The 20,858-nt window shown below is 48.2% G+C and overlaps 1 protein-coding gene across 5 annotated transcripts in view; it reads right to left on the minus strand.

The window, feature by feature from the left end:
- The window catches only part of LOC138748198 (protein starmaker-like), a 101,382-nt gene extending 81,099 nt beyond the window's left edge, over nt 1-20,283 (minus strand). For 2 of the 5 annotated variants that reach the window (XM_069907987.1, XM_069907985.1), the window contains exons 1-14: nt 20,072-20,281; nt 18,429-18,458; nt 18,297-18,317; nt 10,347-10,400; nt 7,895-7,930; nt 7,712-7,747; nt 7,356-7,391; nt 6,349-6,384; nt 5,580-5,615; nt 5,018-5,074; nt 3,069-3,104; nt 1,297-1,353; nt 354-389; nt 186-221 (exon numbers count right to left, since the gene is read on the minus strand). In XM_069907987.1, the coding sequence (XP_069764088.1) occupies nt 186-221; nt 354-389; nt 1,297-1,353; nt 3,069-3,104; nt 5,018-5,074; nt 5,580-5,615; nt 6,349-6,384; nt 7,356-7,391; nt 7,712-7,747; nt 7,895-7,930; nt 10,347-10,400; nt 18,297-18,317; nt 18,429-18,458; nt 20,072-20,129 (565 nt within the window). In that variant the 5' untranslated portion in view covers nt 20,130-20,281. Of the gene's footprint in view, nt 1-185; nt 222-353; nt 390-1,296; nt 1,354-3,068; nt 3,105-4,387; nt 4,441-5,017; nt 5,075-5,579; nt 5,616-6,348; nt 6,385-7,355; nt 7,392-7,711; nt 7,748-7,894; nt 7,931-10,346; nt 10,401-18,296; nt 18,318-18,428; nt 18,459-20,071 lie in introns of those variants that run through there. The other 3 variants (XM_069907988.1, XM_069907986.1, XM_069907989.1) reach the window with 3 other exon arrangements.
- Nucleotides 20,284-20,858: the final 575 nt, after the last annotated feature.

Consider the following 20,858-nt stretch of genomic DNA (forward strand, 5'->3'; position numbering starts at 1 on the left):
CCACACTGTCCCTCTCTTCCCTCCCTGCACCCCCTCCGGTTCTTTGGATACAGAGGCAGCGAGCCCAGCACCAACTCCGATCGACCAGATTTGGGTTTTCGGTCAAGGCAAGGGGATCTCAATAGATTCCCAGAGTCACTGGTACAATCATTATAGGGAGACAGTGAAATCAGAAATATCAATACCTTGAGCTGCAGAGCGACTCCCCTTCTCTTCAGACCCTGGAAAAGGAAGAAAAGAATTTCACTTGACAGGTCACAGCTATTTCTCTCTACCCTCTTATTTTAAATCTCCCCCTCCCATTTCATTGACTCCACCCTGGTGAGGAATTGTTCCCAGATCAGGAGAACTACCTTTAGAGTCCGGCCCACTCTCATTCTCGGCAGAGTCTGAAACACAAGGGAGAAGAGTTTCAGTTTCCCGAGCCCACGGACAGTTCCCCAAACCAGTTTCCAAGATCCCACTCAGCACCAGGGCGGGGGACATTGCCAGAGAGATAAGTGACGCAGATTTGCACTGGATTTACAGCACAATCAGGCCAAGAGACCAGGCTGGGTGGTCCCAGTGTTTATTCTCCACTCAAACCCCCTCTGAACATCCATCTCACTCCATCAACCCCTATCAATTCTGGGGCCAGAATGAATGATTTTCCAGGCTGTTGGATGTTCCTCCAAGTAAAACTCCACCATATATGATCGACTTTGGTTTGGACATTACACTGTCGAGTCATAGAATTGGTTTTCCAGTGAACTTGTTAAGTTTCAGGGAAACAACTTGATGTCATTCTTCTGTTTTGGTTAAATGTTAAATTTAGACATAAACCACAGTAACACACGAGCCTGAGCCTCTCAATTACACCCAATTGACCTGCAACTTGGAACATTTTGAATGGTATGTTGAAATCAGAGCACCCGGAGGACCCGCACACAGACACAGGGACAGAACAGTCGCTGGTGCTGTAAGAGCGTGGCACTAACTGCTCTGCTATATTTTTAAAATGAGCTGTGAATCTATTCCTCCTCAGATCCTGTGTCCATAATCCCCCTCCCCTCCTGCCCCACCCTAACCCCCCTGCACTCTCCTTGTTCTCCGTCTCAAAGCAGTTCACAGCTCCCACATGGAGTTCTACAGCAAGGAAATAGACACTTTGGCCCATTCTGATCATATTGCCCATGTAAGCAACTCCCCCCCCCACCCCCAACTGCCTCAGACCCATGGCCATTACATGCATGAATGGACACAGCCCCCAGATGTTAGATCAGCCAATAATCAACATCGCAGGGAGAATCCACGAACCATCAGCCTCTCTGGATCGCATTACGGTGAGTTTCCTCTCGCCACTCTCATTGGAATCTGCGGAGGAGGCAAATTCCGGACATGAAATGGACACGTGTGTGGAAGGTCCTCAGCATTATCAGCCAACAGCAGACCACGCGAGTCTCACCCATACACATTGCACGCACACTGTCCTGAGAATCCCCCCATGAAGTGTTTCCCCAGTTCCCAACAAAACTGGACCTAGATTGCAGCACAGAAAATGGTGCAGTGGGTCGGAACTGGTGTCGCAGGGAGATCCTGCCTGGGGACAGTTCCAATGCATTCCAATTCCAACCACCACTCTGCCACATTAATCCCTCCAGTTTTATTCAACCATATCCTCACCCACACTCTGGGGACATTGTACACAGGACAATTAACTGGCCAACTCTCATGCTTTGGGATGGGGAAGAAACCCGAACTGGGGGTGGAGAAATCACAGGGTGAACATGCAGACTCCACACCACGGAGATCGGGGTTGACCTGCGGACCTTAGGAGAAGTGAAGGGGCGGCTCTACCAGCTGGGATACTGCCCCATCCAATGACTGTCAGCCTCAAACTGCAGCTCATCTACAGGGAGGTTCCTGAGTGCCCTGAAGGATTGGTGTCCTGGGATGAGGTTGTCCCTCTCCCACACTCGCTGCCCTCCTGTCTCTACTGGACACCGAGCCCAGCACTGACTCTGAGGTCCCAGATTTGGGTTTCCAATCAAAGCCGGTGGATCCAAACAGATTCCCAGAGTCACTGGTACATTTGTCACCAGTGAATGTTATTTCAAACTGCAGCACCTGTGTGGCCCTCTTAGGATCCGGGTGAGATAACTGGGTAGTTGGCACCACTTGGTCCTTTTAAACTGAAGGATAATTTACCTGCTAAATTAATAGCCCGGTGATTAAAGGGGGATCCCGCCTCTGTGATGACATGGTGAATGACACATCATCCAGTCACAGGAAACCCTGTTCCCTAAGATCCTTCTGTTCTCTTTCTGGTCAAAGCTCCCTTTCTGTTTAAAGTTGCCCTAAACCACGCCCCCCTCCCCACCGCCCCGTTAATCTCCCACCTCCCACTCTCGGCAGTCATTCCCCACCCCCCCAATCTAACTCCCAACTGGGCAATGCAGTGTCGCCAGATGCCCTAATAATTAAAACCCCAATCGGACACAAAAACCACCCCCAAACCAGGCCAAAAATAACACGGGGTGCTGCCATGAAGTGGGGGAGGGTAGGTGTTGCCGGAATGTATTGCTGCCACAAACAAAAAGGGGTGCTGCCCCGACACGTCACTGCCATGAGCGGAGGGGGTGTCGCTGTGATGTGTCACTCTGGTTCACGGCGATGGCTCAAGGCGGGAGCAATGGCCGTCTTCGTTACCCATAATCCACTCTGCCAACACCAGAGTGGTTCCAGCAGTGTGAAGGATTATGGGTAAGGAAGCCAGCCATTGATCCTGCGTTGAGCCAGCCAGGGGTTCCCTGTTCCACACGCAAGCAAGCGCTGATGTCACGTGATTTACTGGGTAAGCCATTTTGCCCTTTCAAATCAGCAGAGGAGGGGGCCCCGGTAGGTTTTACTGGGTTCCCTGACCTCCTCCCAGGTAGGTTTTGGACCCGGGTGGATTATGACTGGGCTGGTCCAGTTTGGATCTTGCAAATAGGTCGATCCCGGGGTTTTCAACCGAGTAATTTGCTCGGTTCACCCCATTTTACAAGGCAGGTTGGAAGGGCCTAGTGAAATCAGTAAAATGTTAATACCTCGAGCTGCAGGCTGACTATCCTTCTCTGCAGAATCTGAGAAAGAAAAGAATTTCAATCCACCAGTCACAGGAAACTTGATGCCCCATTTTCAGAGCAGTTTATATCTACCTCCCCACCCCCATTCTAAGGACATTCACTCTTCCACGGTTCACAAATCAGGAGAACTACCTTTCGAATCCAGCCCACTCTCGTTCTTGGCAGTTTACCAGTTTCCCACTCCCCCTGTGAACATGGACACACCCAGCAGATGGGTGGGCCACATCGTCAGGGGGATTAGTGACTCAGAAATGCATTGAATTTGCAGCGCCTAATCTGTCCGAGGGTCCCAGCTGTGTTGAACCAGTAAGCATGCACCACATGAGCCAACCCTCCCGCTCCGCCATCCTCCATCACTGTATGCTTCAACTCCTCCTGCCCTAGTGTGTTTCCGCAGCATCCCCGGAGTGCCACCACTGCCAGTTCCCTCCAGCCCCTCCCCGGGATAAGCTCCACTTTCCTGACTCCGAGTAAAGTTCCTTCATTCTCCACTGGATCACCAACAATGTTACACTGGTCTCTGGAGATAAACACAGCTGTGACTTTCTGTCTGTAAATACTTCTCACCCAAATCGTTCTGGGTCTCTGCGTGTTCTCGGGAGTTTTCTGAACCTGCCCATCCTTCCGTGCCAGTTCTCACTTGTCAGTTCATCCTTGCCCTACACTTTGGCACCATCACCCATTCCTTGCACCCCATTTTGTGGTTGAGCCAGCAGATCTGTGCCCTCCCACCTGGGTCTGCACCAAGCAATATCCTGCATATGCTCAATGCAACATATCCGCTCATCGAAAATGGCCACATTGCTGCACCAACTGGGTATGTTGTACAAGTTGTGATGAGCTCTCCCCATTACTCTGTTCTCCCTCACACCACTCATCCCCTCTTGTTATAACAGAGCTTAACCCCCTTCCCTCACTCCCCATCTAGATCTTTGCCTCAGTTATCTGCCAATCACTATCCTGGGATAATTATACTTTTTATTTAAATTCAGACATACAGCACGGTCACAGGTCCTTCCAGTCCATGAACCCACGCCACTCAAAAACCCCAATTAACCTACAACCTGGGTACGCTTTGAAAGGCAGGAGGAAACCGGAGCACCCGGAGGAAACACACGCAGACACAGGGAGAACGTACAAACTCCTTACAGACAGCGCCAGATTTGAGCCCAGGTCACTGGCGCTGTAACAGCGTTGTGCTGTCTGATACATGTTTAACACATTAATGGGTCCCAGTTAAAAAGGAACAGTGCAGCATTAAACGTGCTGGAGAAACTCACACAGGAAGTGGAAGCCAGTCAACATTTCGGGCCTGAGCCTTTCCTCAGGAATGTGAAAAATCAGGCAGACAGAGGATGGGGGGAGGGGAGAGGTGGGGGAAGGGGAGGAGCACAGGCGAGCAGGTAAGCGTTCATAGATGAATGTAGATGGGAGGGTATAAGAGAAAGAAGCTGATGGGGAGAAGGCAGAGGGTGAAGGGGTAGTTCTCTGATAAGGAGACAGGAGGGAAGGGGGTAGAGAGCTGGAGGAAAGGAGACAGAGGGTCAGGGGAAGAGAGAGAGAGGCCAGGGGAGGGGTATTAGTGGATATTGTCTGGTGGAGAGAGCTGACGGAATACCAGGTGTTGTCCTTCCACTTTGACTGTACATGAGGCTGTGGCCAGATGTGTCGATGACCCATAGATGCTGCACGATCTGCTGAGTTTCTTCAGCCCTTGAGTGAATCTGTCCTGGTGTAAACATTTATGTTTTGATGCCAGTTTGTTGTCCATCTTCCTAACTGCGTGTGGGTTTGATGTGAAATGAACAGTTTGCTAATTCTCACAGACCCAGCTCCCATATAGCAGCTCGTTCAGTAATTCCCCAGAAAGAGAGAGAGAGAGAGAGAGAGAGAGAGAGAGAGCCACAAACCATCATCTTCTCTGGATCCAATCACTTTGATTTTCCTTTTGCCACTTTCTTTGGAATCTGAAAGGAAATCCGTGTTTGTTTTACACAATGGAAAACGTTCACAGATCTAGGGGCATCTGAGTAATGTGTCACTTCCTTATCCTAACTCACATGTTGCTCCTTCACTGATCTGGTACCTATTCCCATCGCCCCATGACCCAGCTGAAGTTGGGACTCAGATCTGGCCTTTCCTCAGGACCCCAAGGCCTGTATCTCGTGCCTGCCGTGCGAGAGAGTCTCTCTCCTGACAGTTAGTCAGGTCACTGTGGATGTAGGTTAGTGTCCGCCCAATGTCTGCCACCAAGCTCCGCACGTCTCATATCCCAAGGGGTTGGCGTCCCGGGCTGGGGTGGTCCCTCTCCCACACTCTCTGCCCTCCTTTCTCTGCAGATAACAGGAAAAGGGAGCCCATCACTGACTCCAAGCTCCCAGATTTGTGTTCCCAGCCAAGGCCAGTGGATCCCAGCAGATTCCCAGTGATTGGATGATGAGAGGGAGATGTTGAAATTAAAAACATTGATACCTCGATCTGCAGAGTGACTCTCTCTTTCTGCAGAATCTGGAATAGAAAGAAAAGAATTTCAATCCACCAAACACAAGAAGGTTTTTAAACCCCCACCTCCCATTCTGAGGCCTCTCACTACATGCTGGTAAAGGTATTGGTCACAGATCAGAACTACCTTTAGAATCCCACCCACTCTCATTCTCGGCAGAATCTGAAACACAAGGAGGGAAATTTCAGTTCCCTGACCATGTGTATAGCTCCCCAAATGGTTTTCCAAGATCCTACCCCCCCCCCCCACCCCCCCACAGTGAACACAGACACCACCAGGAGCTGGGTGGGCATCATCATCAGTGAGATTAGTGACTCAGAAATACATTGAATTTACAGCACTGAATCAGGCCAAGAGTTCGGCTGCTTATACCAATGTTTATGCTTGTATCCGGTGTCTCTGGCATGAGAGGATCTCTCTCCTGGTGGTGAGACAAGATGATGTGGGTCCAGGTTTGCATCCTCCCAACATTTGACCCCCCAACCAAGTCCCATTCATATTTAGTAACCCGAGGGACTCATGCCCGGGGAAGAGGTTGTCCCTCTCCCACACTTTCTGCCCTCCTGCCTCTAGAGATACAGGGACAGGGAGCCCAGCACTGACTCCGAGCTCCCAGATTTGGGTTTCCAGCCAAGGCCAGTGGATCCCAACAGATTTCCAGACTCACTGGTACAATTGTCAGTGGATGATTCACCAACGAACGTTATAGGGTGGCAGTGAAATCAGAAATATCAATACCTCGAGCTGCAGAGCGACTCTCCTTCTCTGCAGAATCTAGAAAAGAAAGATGAATTTCAATCCACTAATCACAGGAAATGCTACGTCCCATTACACTGGTCAATGAAGATTTTACTTCCTCAACACTTTGTGGATTTTGAGCAGTTGATCGTGAAAATCACCTTAACATTTGCCTATCACGTACCGTTTTTTAGATATAACCTATTTTTGTGATTTCCTGCTATTTTTAACATACTTCAAGCCTATAAAACCATGAAAGTGCAACAAATCTTTGAAAATTCATTTTCTGGATTCGCACTTGGACTCCTTCCCGGCTGATCTTGGTGCCCTCAGTGACGAACATGGTGAAAGGTGACACACTGTTAATAATCCAAAAGACTGAGAATGAGTCACTGATCAACAGGCTTTTCTTCACGATAAACTTGGACTTCATCTCCTGTGCTGTGACCCAAATTTTCAGGGGAAGGGTTAAAGGGTCAAGAGGGAGGAACCACGGGTACAGTAACAGAGCTGGGCGGAGCCAGGTAACCAAGGGCACAGCAGTTCACCACAAAAGGTTTCACCAGGACATTGTGACCATGGAAAAGCGGTATTGGGGCAACTGGAATCCGTCAGTGCTGGCCGACTATTGTTGGACACTGACAGGAGAGGCATCTGATGCTGAGTACAAATGAACATCAGTGGCAAAACATTTTTTGGTCAGTTGAAGTAATGCAATGTGTCAGCGTCATGATGCGATTAAACGTGCTCAATTCAATAAAAGTTAATTTAATGATTCTCCCATCTCCTACGAGATACAGCAAATTGGAAATTATCTTTGTGTTCAGCATGAAGTTGTCTATCATATGTTCAGATTTTTCAGGAAACAAGCCTTTAAAAAAATTTTTGTTATCCAGTGTTTTCAGAGCAGTTAAACAGTACCCCAACCCACCCTCCCCCCTCCCCCACCCCCAAGTTGACATTCACTCTACCCTAGTGAGGCATCGTTCACAGATTAGGAGAACTACCTGTAGAGTCCGGCCCACTCTCATTCTCGGCAGAGTCTGAAACACAAGGAGGAGAGTTTCAGTTTTCCCCGAATTTTCCAGGATTTCACTCCCCCAAATTCATGACCTGCCTGTTTCAAGCCAGCCAAGCCCAGTATCCTGAGGGACTGGTGTCCTTGGATGAGGTTGCCCCTCTCCCACACTCTCTGCTCTCCCATTTCTACAGATACAAGGACAGGGAACCCAGCACTGACTCCAAGCTCCCAGGTTTGGATTTCCAGCTACGGCTGGCAGATTCCAATATTTTCCCAGACTCATTGGTAGAATCATCAGTGGATCATTCATCAGGGAGGCAGTGAAATTAGAAATATCAATACCTTGAGCTACAGAATGACTCTCCTTCTCTGCAGAACCTGGAAAAAAGAAAATAATTTCAATTGACAAGTCACAGCTATTTCACTTTGACTCTTAATCTAAATCTCTCCCCCACCCCCACCCCCCATTTTAATGACATTTCACTCTACCCCGGTAAGGCATCGTTCACAGATCAGGAGAACTACCTTTGGAGTCCGGCCCACTCTCATTCTCGACAGAGTCTGAAACACAAGGGGGAGAGTTTCAGTTTCCCAACCATATGGAGAGTTTTTTTTTAATTTGTACATACAGCACGGTATGTGTCAGCCCACAAGTCCCTGCTGCCCAATTACAGCCGATTGAGCTACAGTCCCAGTATATTTTGAATGGTGGGAGGAAACCAAAGCACCCAGAGGAACCCCACAAAGACACGGGGAGACGCGTACAAACTCCTTACAGACAGCATTGGATTTGAACCCCATTCCCAATTGCTGGTGCTGGAACAGTGTTGTTCACCATGCCACCAATTAGTGGAGTGGTTCCAGGGACGAAGGGTATTGGGAGGAAGATCAGGGGAGGATGGGATTTTCTATCTTGGAGCAGAGACACTTGGCAGGTTAGTTCAAAGAGTGCTACTAAAGTTTAAATAACTGTAGCCAATGGCAAATAGTTCAAAGACCAGGAGAGGCAGACGTAACATTTGGAACAAAGCCGGAGGAGAACTTCATTTTACACAAGATGTAGTTTTAATCTGAAAGTATCTGCCAACACGTGCCCTGAATTGAGAATTAGATTGGGCTCTCAAATCAACCAGCATGCAATGGGCCTCAAGGGATTGCTCTATCAGGGGCTTGCATCGATTTGATGGAGTGAATGGCTACTCCTCTGTTTAACAATTCAATGATATATGTCCTTATATCCCTTTTGTCCTTCTGCTTAATCTCTCTTCATCCCTCCACGACCTGAGAATTATCTTCATGTTCTTCCCGTGTTATACAAGAGAGTCTGCAGATACCGTGACTGAAGTAAAAACATGATGCTGGAGAAACTCAGCTGGTCAGTGTACTTTATAGAGCAAAGATAAAGATGCATCAACAACTTTCTCAAGCCCGAAACGTTGTTATGCACCTTTATCTTTGCTCCATAAAGTACGTTGTTTAACCAGCTGAGTTTCCACAGTGTGTGTCTTTACTTACATGTGTTGCTGCTTTGAATTGGGAATCTCTCTCCTCAATTTCTTTGTTCCTTCTCTCCCCATTTAGATGTTTAATATTGTGTTGCAGGGGCCTGTCAACCTCCTATTTTATCTCAGTCCTGTATACATACTGACCTGAAAACTATCCAATTCATTTGCTATTTACAATGACTAATTGGATGTTTGCATTTTCTCACAGATCCATCAGCACCCATCCTTCCCTCAATCTGGACTATAAGACATAGGAGCAGAAATAGGCCATTCAGCCCATTGACTCTGCCCCACCATTTAATCATGAGCTCATCCATTTTCCTACTCAATCCCACTGCCCAGCCTTCTCCCCATTACCATTGATCCCCTGGTTAATCCAGAACCGACCAACCTCTGCCTTAAATGAGCCCAATGACCTGGCCTCCACAACCGCCCGTGGCAGCAAATTCCATAGATTCACCACCCTCTGGCTGAAGAAGTTCCTACAAATTTCTGTTCTAAGCGGACGTCCTTCAACCCTAAGGTCGTGCCCTCTTGTCCTAGACCCTCCCACCATGGGAAATTCTGTCCATGCCTTTCAACATTCAAAATGTTTCAATGAGATCGCAAGTCATTCTCCTAAATTCCAACTAATAGCCAAGAGCTGGCAATCGCTTCTCATTCCAAGAATCATCCTAATGAAATTCCTTTGAACCCTCCCCAACATCCACACATCCTTTCTTAAATGAAGTGCCCAAAACTGTCCAGAGTACTCCAAGCGAGGTCTCACCAGTGCCTCATAATCCCTGGAACTTGATCCTTCTGCACCTCTTCTTCCTCAGAACACTGAGTAAATGTGGAAAGTTATCGGCATATGTCAACGGCTTCCACACGCGCATCGTCGAGAGTGTTCTGCCAGAGTGTATCACTGCAAGGGACAGGAACTGCTCCATCCAAGGCCGCAGGAAACGGCAAAGGGTTGTGAATATGGCTCAGGCCATCACGCAACCCCCCTTCCTTTCATCAACTCCATCTATAACTCCTAGAGCCAACATATTAGAAGACTGATCCTCCCCCAGCCACATTCTCTTCAAATCCCTCCTGTTAGGAAGAAGATTTTGCAAGTGTGAGGTTACCATCAGATTCAGGCAGAGTTTATTTCTGATCTTATCAGACTCCGGAATGAACCCAAAAATTATAAAACGACATCGCCTTTTACTCCATACCAACTGATCTCTAGATTTTATATGGTGTCTTCCATGTATGAGGCCGCCAAACGTCCTCTCGCACTGGATTCGCGATTCATGTAGCAAGAAGCGTGAACTTGAACTTGCTTTGTGTCCACCTACATTCCATTCTGTTGATGGCCCACATGAAATCGATATCAGGCAAATGAAGAGTTTGCTAATCCTGATGCACCCAGCTCCCCAACTATTAGCACCATCTTCTGCCCCCCCATCCCCCACTACATTAAGAGAGAGAGATCCACGAACCGTCATCTCCCCATCCAAACCCTTCGATCTTCTTCTCGACGCTCTCCTTGGAATCTGAAATGCAAAGCAGTTTCTGGTTATAAAATGGAAGAAGAATGTGAAAGGATCACAGCTTCAAAAAGGAGCGTGTGACTGGACAATGAGAACTCCCTCAATCAGTCAGATCGGAGGGGGGAGGGTGGATGGGATCAGGTCCAGCTGCTACACCTGAACAAACTCGTACACCAACAGCCCTGGGATGTTCCCATTGGATGTCTCTCCCAACCCAAATGCGTATTTTAGGATCTGTTAGATATCCTGGAGACATCCACCACAGAAACAGGCATTTTGGCCCATTGCATCTCAAAAATCAAACAGAAATGCGTGAAGAACTCAGCCGGTCTCGCAGCGTCCATAGGAGGTAAAGATATATCACTGACGTTTCAGGCCTGAAGGTATAAGCAAAATGCAGGCAGGCGTCTGAACAAAGACTGGGAGAGAGAAAGTGGGAAGAATGGGAGGGAGAGGAGTCCAGACCAACATTAATTAGATATGATTGGGGCACTGCGAAAGGAGACAGGGAAAAGGGAAGATAAAGCAGAACTAGAGAAAAAGAGACAGGGGAATTAAACAGAAGGGTTTAATGGAATCTGGTCAATGTTAATGGAGGGGGCCCAGACAGAAGATAAGGTGCTGTTCCTCCTATTTGAGGGAGGACTCAGTCTAATAGTGCAGGAGGCTATGGACAGACATGTTGGCAAGGGGGAATTGGGTTCAATGGGAAATCCACACTATTGTGGCAGACAGAGCCGAGGTGCTCACCAAAGCGATCCCCCCAGTCTGCGCCCAGTCTTTCCAATGTAGAGACCACAATGGGAGCACCGGATACAGCAGTTGACCCCTGCAGATTCACAAGTGAAGTGATGCTTGTGGCCCCAAATTTGCCGTGTGTTTTTACTACAGTCAGAGCGCCTGCAGTCTTCTGCGTTTCATGAAGGAAACACTGCCTTGCCTACAATAGGGCTGAAATGGAAACCACACTGGGGACGGGCTATTGGACCAATCGTTGCTCCCAAAAATTACCCCACCCCAATCAATTCTGGTGCTCCATGAATTAGTGCTGGAAAATTGACAACGTGTATGCGCCAAAGTTCATTGTTAAGGGGTTGCCCCAGATTCTCCAGTCTGTGGCTGTCCACATCCTGAGGTGCCCGGCCTTCCCAGATCTTAGTCCCCCAAACATTCAGTGGAGGAAGAGGCAAATGGATGCACTGACTGTCAGAATGACCCTTATCAGAGTGGCTTTGCTAATCCCGATGCACCCAGCTCCCCAACTATTAGCACCATCTTCTGCCCCCCCATCCCTCACTACATAAAGAGAGAGAGATCCACGAACCGTCATCTCCCCATCCAAATGAGGGAGGGAGGAGAGCAATTAGAGATCAAAGAAAAATAATTGTAGTAAAAACACCGAAATGCTGGGGAAACTCAGCCAGTCTCTCAGCGCTCGTAGGAGACAAAGATATATCACTGGTGTTTCTGGCCTGAGCCCTTCTTCAAGGAATAAGCAGAATAAGCCAGGAGCCATCTCAGAAAGTCTTAGAATTCAATCAACAGGGGAGGAATCCAGACCAACAAAAGGTGTTAATTGAATATGATAAGGGAGGAGGTCAGAATTTATCATGTCTCTGTGAATGGAGATGGAAGGGAGAGACAGAGAAGGGAAAGGCAACAGGAGAAGAAGGGGGGAGGGTTAACGAAAGCCAGAGAAGTCGATATTAATGACATCTGGTTGGAATGGGCCCAGTGGGAAAAGGAGGTGTTGTCTCAGTCTGGCATTGCATGAGACCAAGGACAGTCATGCAAGCAGAGGAATGGGATGGAGAATTGAAATGGGTGGCCACTGGGAAATCCACGCTGTTGCGAGGGATGGAGCTGAGGTGCTCAATAAAGCGAGCTCCCAGTCTGAACCCAGTCTCTCCAATGTAGAGGAGACCACAACAGGAGAATCAGCTGCAGAAGACGACCCCTGCAGGTTCACGTGGAATGTTACTTCACTTGGAAGGACTGTTTGAGACCACGGATGGTGGTAAGAGAGGAGTTGTGGGCCAGTGGCATCACTAGGGTTGGCGACACCCAGTGTGGTAACTCGTTGTGTCATGCCTCCCCCCTCAATGGATCTGCTCCCCTACGAGACCATCCAAAACCCTCAGTAAAGTTTTTAGTACCTAATGTTACTCATAAGTCATAATTCCCGATAGTAGCGAGATGAACAACAAGCAAAATTAAAATTACACCTTTAAATTGCAACATCATACTAAATGCATTTACATTTACATACTCTCATGTGGTTAACGGGAAAATTTAGTAAGAAACCAAATGGGAATGGCCACAATATTGTAGCTAAGACACCAGAAAATTTGACAAAAATCGGCATCTATAAAAACAACAGCGCTTGCTGGTCGCATGTGCAGACAAAACCACATGATTGAAAGCGTCGTTATCATTGGGTCCATAACAACAGCTCTGACTGGTTCAAAAAGTAAATGAGCAATGAGTTTCAGCCTTGTAGATATATTAATACGTGTAAGCTGAGCTAATGAAAAATGTTTTTGTTGTTACAAAGAACTACATGGATATTTTTATAAAAAATAATAATTATGGGGAATATAGAGATTACAAAAGGTGTAGTTTTAAGGCTTTTGAAGAATATAAAGGTGGATAAGTCTCCGGGACCAGATGGGATCTTCCCCAGGACATTGAGAGAAGTGAAGGAGGAAATAGCAGAGGCTCTGGCGGTAATTTTTCAAATGTCATTAGATATGGGGATAGTGCCGGAGGATTGGCGCATTGCGCATGTGGTTCCATTATTTAAAAAGGGTTCAAGGAGGAAGCCTGGCAACTATCGGCCTGTAAGTTTGACGTCTGTGGTAGGTAAATTAATGGAGAAAATTCTTAGAGATAGTACTTATAAACATCTGGATAGACAGGGTCTGATCAGGAGCACTCAACATGGATTTGTGGGAGGAAGGTCATGTTTGATCAATCTGATTGAATTTTTTGAAGAGGTGACTAGGAATGTGGATGAGGGTAGCGCAGTGGATGTTGTCTATATAGACTTCAGTAAGGCCTTCGATAAGGTACCACATGGAAGGTTAGTTAGGAAGGTGCAGTCTTTAGGTATAAATTTTGAGATAGTCAAATGGATTGAACATTGGCTGAAAGGGAGAGGCCAGAGAGTGGTAGTGGATAATTGTCTGTCAGGTTGGAGGCCGGTGACCAGTAGTGTGCCTCAAGGATCTGTATTGGGCCCATTGTTGTTCGTTATATACATTAATGATCTAGATGATGGGGTGGTGAATTGGATTAGTAAATATGCTGACGATACTAAGATAGGTGGAATAGTGGATAATGAAGAAGGTTTTCAAGGATTGCAGAGGGATTTGGGCTGCTTAGAAAAGTGGGCTGAAAAATGGCAGATGGAATTTAATGCTGATAAGTGTGAGGTGCTTCATTTTGGTAAGAAGAATCAGAATAGGACATATGTGGTAAATGGGAGAGCATTGAGGAATACAGAAGAGCAGAAAGATTTAGGAGTAACGGTACATCGTTCCCTGAAGGTAGAAACTCACGTGAATAGGGTGGTGAAGAAGGCTTTTAGTATGCTGGCCTTTATCAATCATTGCATGGAATATAGGAGTTGGGAGGTGATGTTGAGATTGTATAAGACGTTGGTGCGGCCAAATTTGGAGTTCTGTGTGCAGTTCTGGTCGCCTAATTATAGGAAGGATATAAACAGAGTGGAGAGAGTGCAGAGAAGGTTTACCAGAATGTTGCCTGGGTTTAAGCATCTGGAGTATGGGGAGAGATTGGACAGATTGGGTCTTTATTCTTTGGAGCGTAGAAGGTTGAGAGGTGATTTGATAGAAGTATTTAAGATTATGAAAGGGATAGACAGAATGGATGTGGATAGACTATTTCCATTAAGAGGAGGAAAGTTTAAAACAAGAGGACATGAGTTAAGAATTAAGGGGCAGAGGTTTAGAGGTAACATGAGGGGGAACTTCTTTACTCAGAGAGTGGTAGCTGTGTGGAATGATCTTCCGGGAGAAATAGTGGCGGCGGAGTCAATTGTATTATTTAAGAAAAGGTTGGACAGGTATATGGATGAGAAGAAGATGGAGGGTTATGGGCATTGTGCAGGGAGGTGGGATTAGAAAGGGGTGTTTGGTTCGGTGCGGACTAGAAGGGCCTAATGGCCTGTTTCCGTGCTGTAATTGTTATGTTATGTTACATTATGTTATGTTATTTCTGCTGAAACACTGAACAAAAATTATATAGACAGTCATTTTGATGTCACCCTCTCTGATGGTGTCACCCACTGTGGTTCGACCCCCCCCCCGCACCCACCCTAGTGACCCTAGTGTTGTGGGTGCAAGCGAAGCATCTCATTCAGTCACAGGGGAGAGATGAGTGGACGAGGGATTCATTGAGGGAGCAGTGCCTGTGGAAGGCCGTGATGGGAAGAGAGGGGTGTATGTGTCTGGTGGTGGGATCACACAGTTGGTGGCGGAAATGGCAGAGGGGGGTGTGCTGGATGTGGAGGCTGGTGGGTGGGACATGAGGACGAGGAATCCTGTCCTTGTTGCGATTGGGGGCCAGGGCAGATGTGTGGACGATGGAGGATATGCGGGTGAGTTCCGAGTTGATAGTAGTAGAGGGAAAACCCCGTTGTTTAAACAAGGAGGACATCTCTGATGGTCTGGCATGGAAACGCACTTTCAGGTGCAAATGGAATTGAGAGAATGGAATGAATCCTTACAGGGTGTAGGGTGTGAAGAAGTGTGGTCGAGGTAGCTGTGGGGGTTGGTGGGTTTATAGATGTCTGTTGAGACTTTGTTCCTGAGATGGAGACAGAGAGATCAGGGAAAGGGAGAGTGTTGCTAGAGATGGATCAAGTGAATTTGAGGTTGGGGTGGAAGTTGGCAGCAAAGTGGGTGAGGTCAATGAGCTCCTCATGGGCACATGAGGCAGCACCAAAGCAGTCATCAATGTAGTGGAGGAAGAGTTGAGGGGCCTTGCCTGTGTGGGCTTGTAGCATGGATCCAACAAAAAGGCTGGCATTGCTGGGGCCCATGCAGGTACTCATGGCCAGCCTTTTAACCTGGAGAAAGTGGAATGAGTCAAAGGAGAAGTTATTGAGGGTGAGGACAAGCTCTGTCAGCCGGAGGAGGGTGGTGGTGGAGGGGGGTGCTGGTTGGGTCTATTGTTCAGAAAGAGATGAATGGCTTTGAGGCCTTAAGTATGGGGGAGGGGGGGGGGTGGAGATGTACAGGGACTGGATATCGAGTTTGGGGAACTGGAAGCGGTTGAAGTGATGGTGGGCGAGTGAAGTGTCCCAGATGCAGGTGGGGAAGAACAAGTCCAGGTGGGACAAAAGAGAGTTGAGGTAAGTGGAGACCAATTCGGTGGGGCAGGAGCACGTGGACTTAATGCCATGCCAGGGAGGTGACCCGAACAGCTGAGTATGTCATGTGACACAGTGGTTTGATGTGTTTGGTGGCGTCCTGTTGGAGGGGTAAGTGAGAGGAGGTGTCTAAGTGTTTGTCATCTGGCTTCAGCCAGATAGAGATCAGTGCACCAGACCACAACAACACCACCCTTGTTTGCGGGTTTAATTGGTGAGGCTTGGATTGGTGCAGAGAGAGTGGAGGGCCAGGCATTCAGCGGGGATGAGATTGGAAGAGTGAGGGGAGTAGTGAAGTCTATACAGTTGATGTCACAGCAGCAACTGGAAATATAAAGGTCCAGAGCAAGCAGAAGGTCGGGAACGAGGTGTCCAGGAGGGAGTAGGAAGGTTTAAAGGGAGAGAAGAGATCTGTAGTGGGGAGGGGAGAGTCGTGGATGCGCAGACAGAGCCAACGGAAGAAGAAATCAATATCATGGTGTGCATGGAAACGTTATGGTGTGGGCAAGGGGGGTCGAATGTGAGGCCTCTACTGAGGATGGAGTGTTCAGTCTCTGAGAGGATAGGTTGGAGAGGGGATGGTGAAGTCCAAGCAGGAATTAGTTACAGCAGAGTGGATGTAGCAGGGGTGGCCAAACATTTAATTTTTAATTTTAATTTAGACACACAGTGCGGTAACAGGCCATTTCGGCCCACGTGTCTGTATCAGGTGTGTAAGTTAATGGGGCAGCACAGACTCATAGGCCGAAATGGTCTTTTACTGCGCTGTGTGTCTAAATTAAATATTAAAAAGTTGGTCACCCGTGGAGTCAGGTGTTAGTTACAGCAGAGGAGCAGTATGGTGCAGTCAAAGATTTATTGAGAACCCTGTCCTCTCCAGCTGAGAGCAACAGCAATGAAGTGAACAATGTGAGAATACACTAGAGCCCCCCCCCCCCCACCCCTGCAACCCCCCACCCCTCCAGGCATAAGAGCGTCAAAGGCTTATCAATTCTTGCCATTTCTCTCTCTCTCTCTCTCTCTCTCTCTCTCTCTCTTGCATCTGCTTGTTACTCATCTAATATAGAATCAGCCTGATTCTCTCCTCCCTCTCCTCCTTCTCACTCTCTCTTCTTCTATCTTCCTATCAGTGTAACATAGATAAAAGGAAGCAGTAGGTAGACAAACAAAAGGCAGAGCTGAGACATGGAATGATACTGGGTTGCCAGTCCTTGTTTCGCTCATCTCTCACCTTCTCATTCTACTCTTAATTCTCTCTCTTTCACCTGCTTCTCTTTCTCACCCTCTCACTCTCATCCTCATTGACCTACTCCTCTTCCTCTACTCCTCCTCTTCCCCTCTCCCTCTCTCTAACATCTTTCTCCTCTCCATCCCTCCTTCCTCTCCGTCTCTCTCCTCATCCTCTCTTCTCTCTCTCTCTCTCTCCACTGTCTCTGGTTTTCCTCACTGTCTCTCTCTCTCTCCCCCCATCCCCACCCCTCCCTTTTTCTCACTTTCTGGCTCTCTCTCCTCTCTCTCTCTCTCTCTCTCTCTCTCTCTCCTCTCTCTCTCTCTCTCTCCTCTCCCTCTACCCCCCCCCTCCACCCCACCCCTTCCTCTCTCTCCCCTCTCTGGCATCTCTCTCTCTCTCTCTTCTCTCTCTCTCTCTCTCTGCTCTCTCCTCTCTCATCTCTCTCTCTTCTCCCCCTCCTCCCTCCTCTCTCCCTCTCGCTCTCCACTGCTCCAACAGCCTCTCTCTCTTCTCACTCTCTCCTTCTACCCCCTCTCTCCCTCATCCCTCTCCTCACTCCCTCTCTTCCACTGTCACTGGTTTTCTCGCTGTCTCTGTCTCTCTCTCCCCCCACACCCCCCTCCAATTTTCTCCACTGTCTGGTTCTCTCATCTCTCTCTCTCTCATCTCTCTCTCTCTCACCCTCCCTCTCCTCTGTCTCTAGTCTCTCTCTCTCTCTCTTCTCTCTCTCTCTCTATCTCTCTCTCTTGCTCTCTCTCTCTCTCTCTCTCTCCCTCTCTCTCTCTCTCTCTCTCTCTCTCTCTCTCTCTCTCCCTGCCCCCTCCCTCTCTCTCCCTCTCGCTCTCCACTGTCTCCACCTGCCTGTCTCTGGTTTTCTCTCTCTCTCTCTCTCTCTCTCTCTCTCTCTCTCCCTCATCCTCTCTCCTCTTTTTACCCTCTCTCCCTCATCCTCTCTTATCCCCCCTTTCTCCCACTGCCTCCATCTGCCTTTCTCTCTTTCTCTCTCTCTCCCCCTCTCCTTCCTCCTTCTCACTCTCTCTCTTTCACTTTCTCTCTTTCTCTTTCACATCTCAAAAATGGATCTGAGAAAAAGTGTGGATTGCCATATACTCATCCTTTACACATGCCCCACTCCAAGCCTCCAGGAGGTGTGAGATGTTTGGGAAGATATCCTGTGTGTGAACAAATTATATTTCTTGTCCTAGTTGTTGCAGGGCATGAACAGAATAATTAAGGCCATTTTTAATTACATTTAAATTCCAAAAGTACAAACCTTCAGCAGGTCCCCATTGATCTACAGATGAACAAAGAAGAAACAATTAGATACAGATCTTAAATCAAAATGGAATTAAAATTGAATCTCCAGGTGAGAAGAGCAACACATTTTAAGGTTGGGGAAACTCACCATCTTCCTCCTCAGAGTGTCTCAAAATCACTGGGAAAAAGAAACACACAATGTTAAAGAGGTACTTCCTGCCAGGTCAATGACCAAAGGTCACTACGGACAGGCAATTCTACCATGGAGAGATTTGCCCAATGTTTCCAACTACATGCAGTATTTGTATATTTCCCTCATTCTCCCTCTGCTCTTCCATCATTCTGTCCCATTGCCGGATGCTGACAGAGAAGGGGGGTGGGGGGGGGGAGGCTCACATTCTGTGCAATGATGGAGATGACCTGCTAAATCCCCGATACATCAGCAGCATCCACTGTCTCAACCTTTCGGCCAGGAACGCTCTGCTCACTCCCCATTGTCTTTTGCTGAAGCTTTGCCCTCTCTTGTTCGCGGTGACGCCCTCCCCCACCCCCACACCCCATCAACGTGATCTACTGGGATCGTTTTCTGAAGTGGACACGTAAAATTGTGGAGGATGGCATCTTTCAGCTGCTCCCGTTGGGGAAGAGACACAGGAGGATCAGAGCCAGCCCCACCAGGCTGAGGTAAAACACACAAGTCTACAGACACTGTGGTTGAAGTGGAAATGCATCGCTGGAGAAACCCAGCAGGTCAAATGGCGCATTTTATAGAGCAAAGGAAGATACACAAACGACGTTTACAGCTTGAGGCTTTATTCAAGGTATGGAAAAATGTTGGCAGGCGTCTGAAGAAAAAGGTAATGGCGGGAGGAGTGGGGGAGAAGCAAGGCAGGATGAACTGCTCACACTCACCATCCGAAGCCCTCATAATTATGAAGCAATTTTTATTTATTTATTTAATTGTATCTATGAAGACTTGTCCTGCGTGTATATTGTTTGTCTGTGCGTGTTATGTCTGGTCGTATGTCTGCGTGTTTTGCACCGAGGACCGGAAAATGCTGTTTCATCAGGTTGTACTTATGCAATCAGATGATGGTAAAGTTAATTTGACTTGACCTTCTCCAGAAACCCTTTCAGTTCAGGAAAAAAATCAAGGGGTGGGGGTTCCTGGCTCCCACCCAGGGAATGCTGGGGAAGTGGAGGGGCATAGACTGTACAAAGTCATGGGATCCTTGTGAAGGAGGTAGGAGTACCTCCAGCTTTATCAGGTCACAAGGTCACCAAAGCACCGCAGAGGGGCTGTGAGGAGGGGAGTTGGAAAGGCTTCTTTCTGCCAGCTGTCAATGTCACCGGATGTGTGGCAAGGTCGCTGCTGGGGCCAGCGTCCAGTGCCTCCACCCCAGGTAGACCAGCTGGAAGTAACCCCCCACCCCCCCTTCAGAGTCAGGTGGGGAGCACTGCAGCCCCGGGTGAGCACAGGACGCCGCCTGTTTGCTGCAGAGGGCAGCTCGACTGCAAGGGAGCTGTGGCCCGTGAAATGGTGCAGAAGTTAAGCACCTTTCAACCTGTTCTTTGCAAAATGCGCAGCTGAGATTCCGAGACTGCCAGGAACCAAGAACAGATCATGTCAATAATTCAACAAATGACCTGACATTACAAAAAACGGCTGCACACTATAAACATTCCTTGGCTTTGCATCCCTGCAAGGTACGATGCATATTCTTCCATACTGCAGATTTTTCAGTGTCAATCAGAGCTGATTAATTCTTCAGCTACGAAGAGACAGCTTACCTCTACAATGAGTCTGAGCCACCAATCCAAGCAGCAAGAGTAGGTAAAGGCTGTTCATCTTTCCTTGTCCTTGATGCAGGAAGGATGCAGTCAGACCCGAGACTGGGATTGGAATGATTGCAGAGGCAGACCGGGCTTCTTATGCTGTTCCTCCTGACTGTCAGGGTGAGTCACGTGACGCTGTGGCAGCTACCATCTGCTCACAGGACGGAGCAGAGGTAACCACAGTGAAGGCCCCCCCCCCTCCGCCCCTCACCTCCTTCCCCCTCCTCTCCCCTCCTCCCCTCACCGACTGCCTGGTGAATCACAATCTTGACGGGACAAAACCTCGAAGGTCACAATGCACAGGGGGAGAGTGTGTGTTTGTTTGGTGGATGTGTGTGTGGTGATGCAGACAAATTATTCCATCTCTCAGAGCTGGTGCAGAGCTAATTCCGGACAGCTGTGGTCATGCTAGGTTTGCAGGCTATTTATGTTCTCAATGAAGTGAATCTTTTTCTTTCAGTTCTGGACATTGTTGTCGCCAGGATTCCAACCTAATGCACTCATTTTGTGCCACTGACCTTTCATCATTGTGCCACTGCAGTCTACATTCCACCACCTCTGCTGGAAATGCCAAGGATCAATGATCCGTAATATTCTACGCTGCTCTAACTCTCTTTACCCCGCACCCCCTCCCCCCAATCCATCCTTGCGACCTAGTGTTACCTCCACTGATTATTGCTTCCCCCCTTCCCCCCTCCCCACCCTCTTTGCAGCACCCACCCCAGTCCTTGAAACGGCCATC

Source organism: Narcine bancroftii, chromosome 13 (genome assembly GCF_036971445.1).
Source record: "Narcine bancroftii isolate sNarBan1 chromosome 13, sNarBan1.hap1, whole genome shotgun sequence".
NCBI lineage: Eukaryota > Metazoa > Chordata > Chondrichthyes > Torpediniformes > Narcinidae > Narcine > Narcine bancroftii.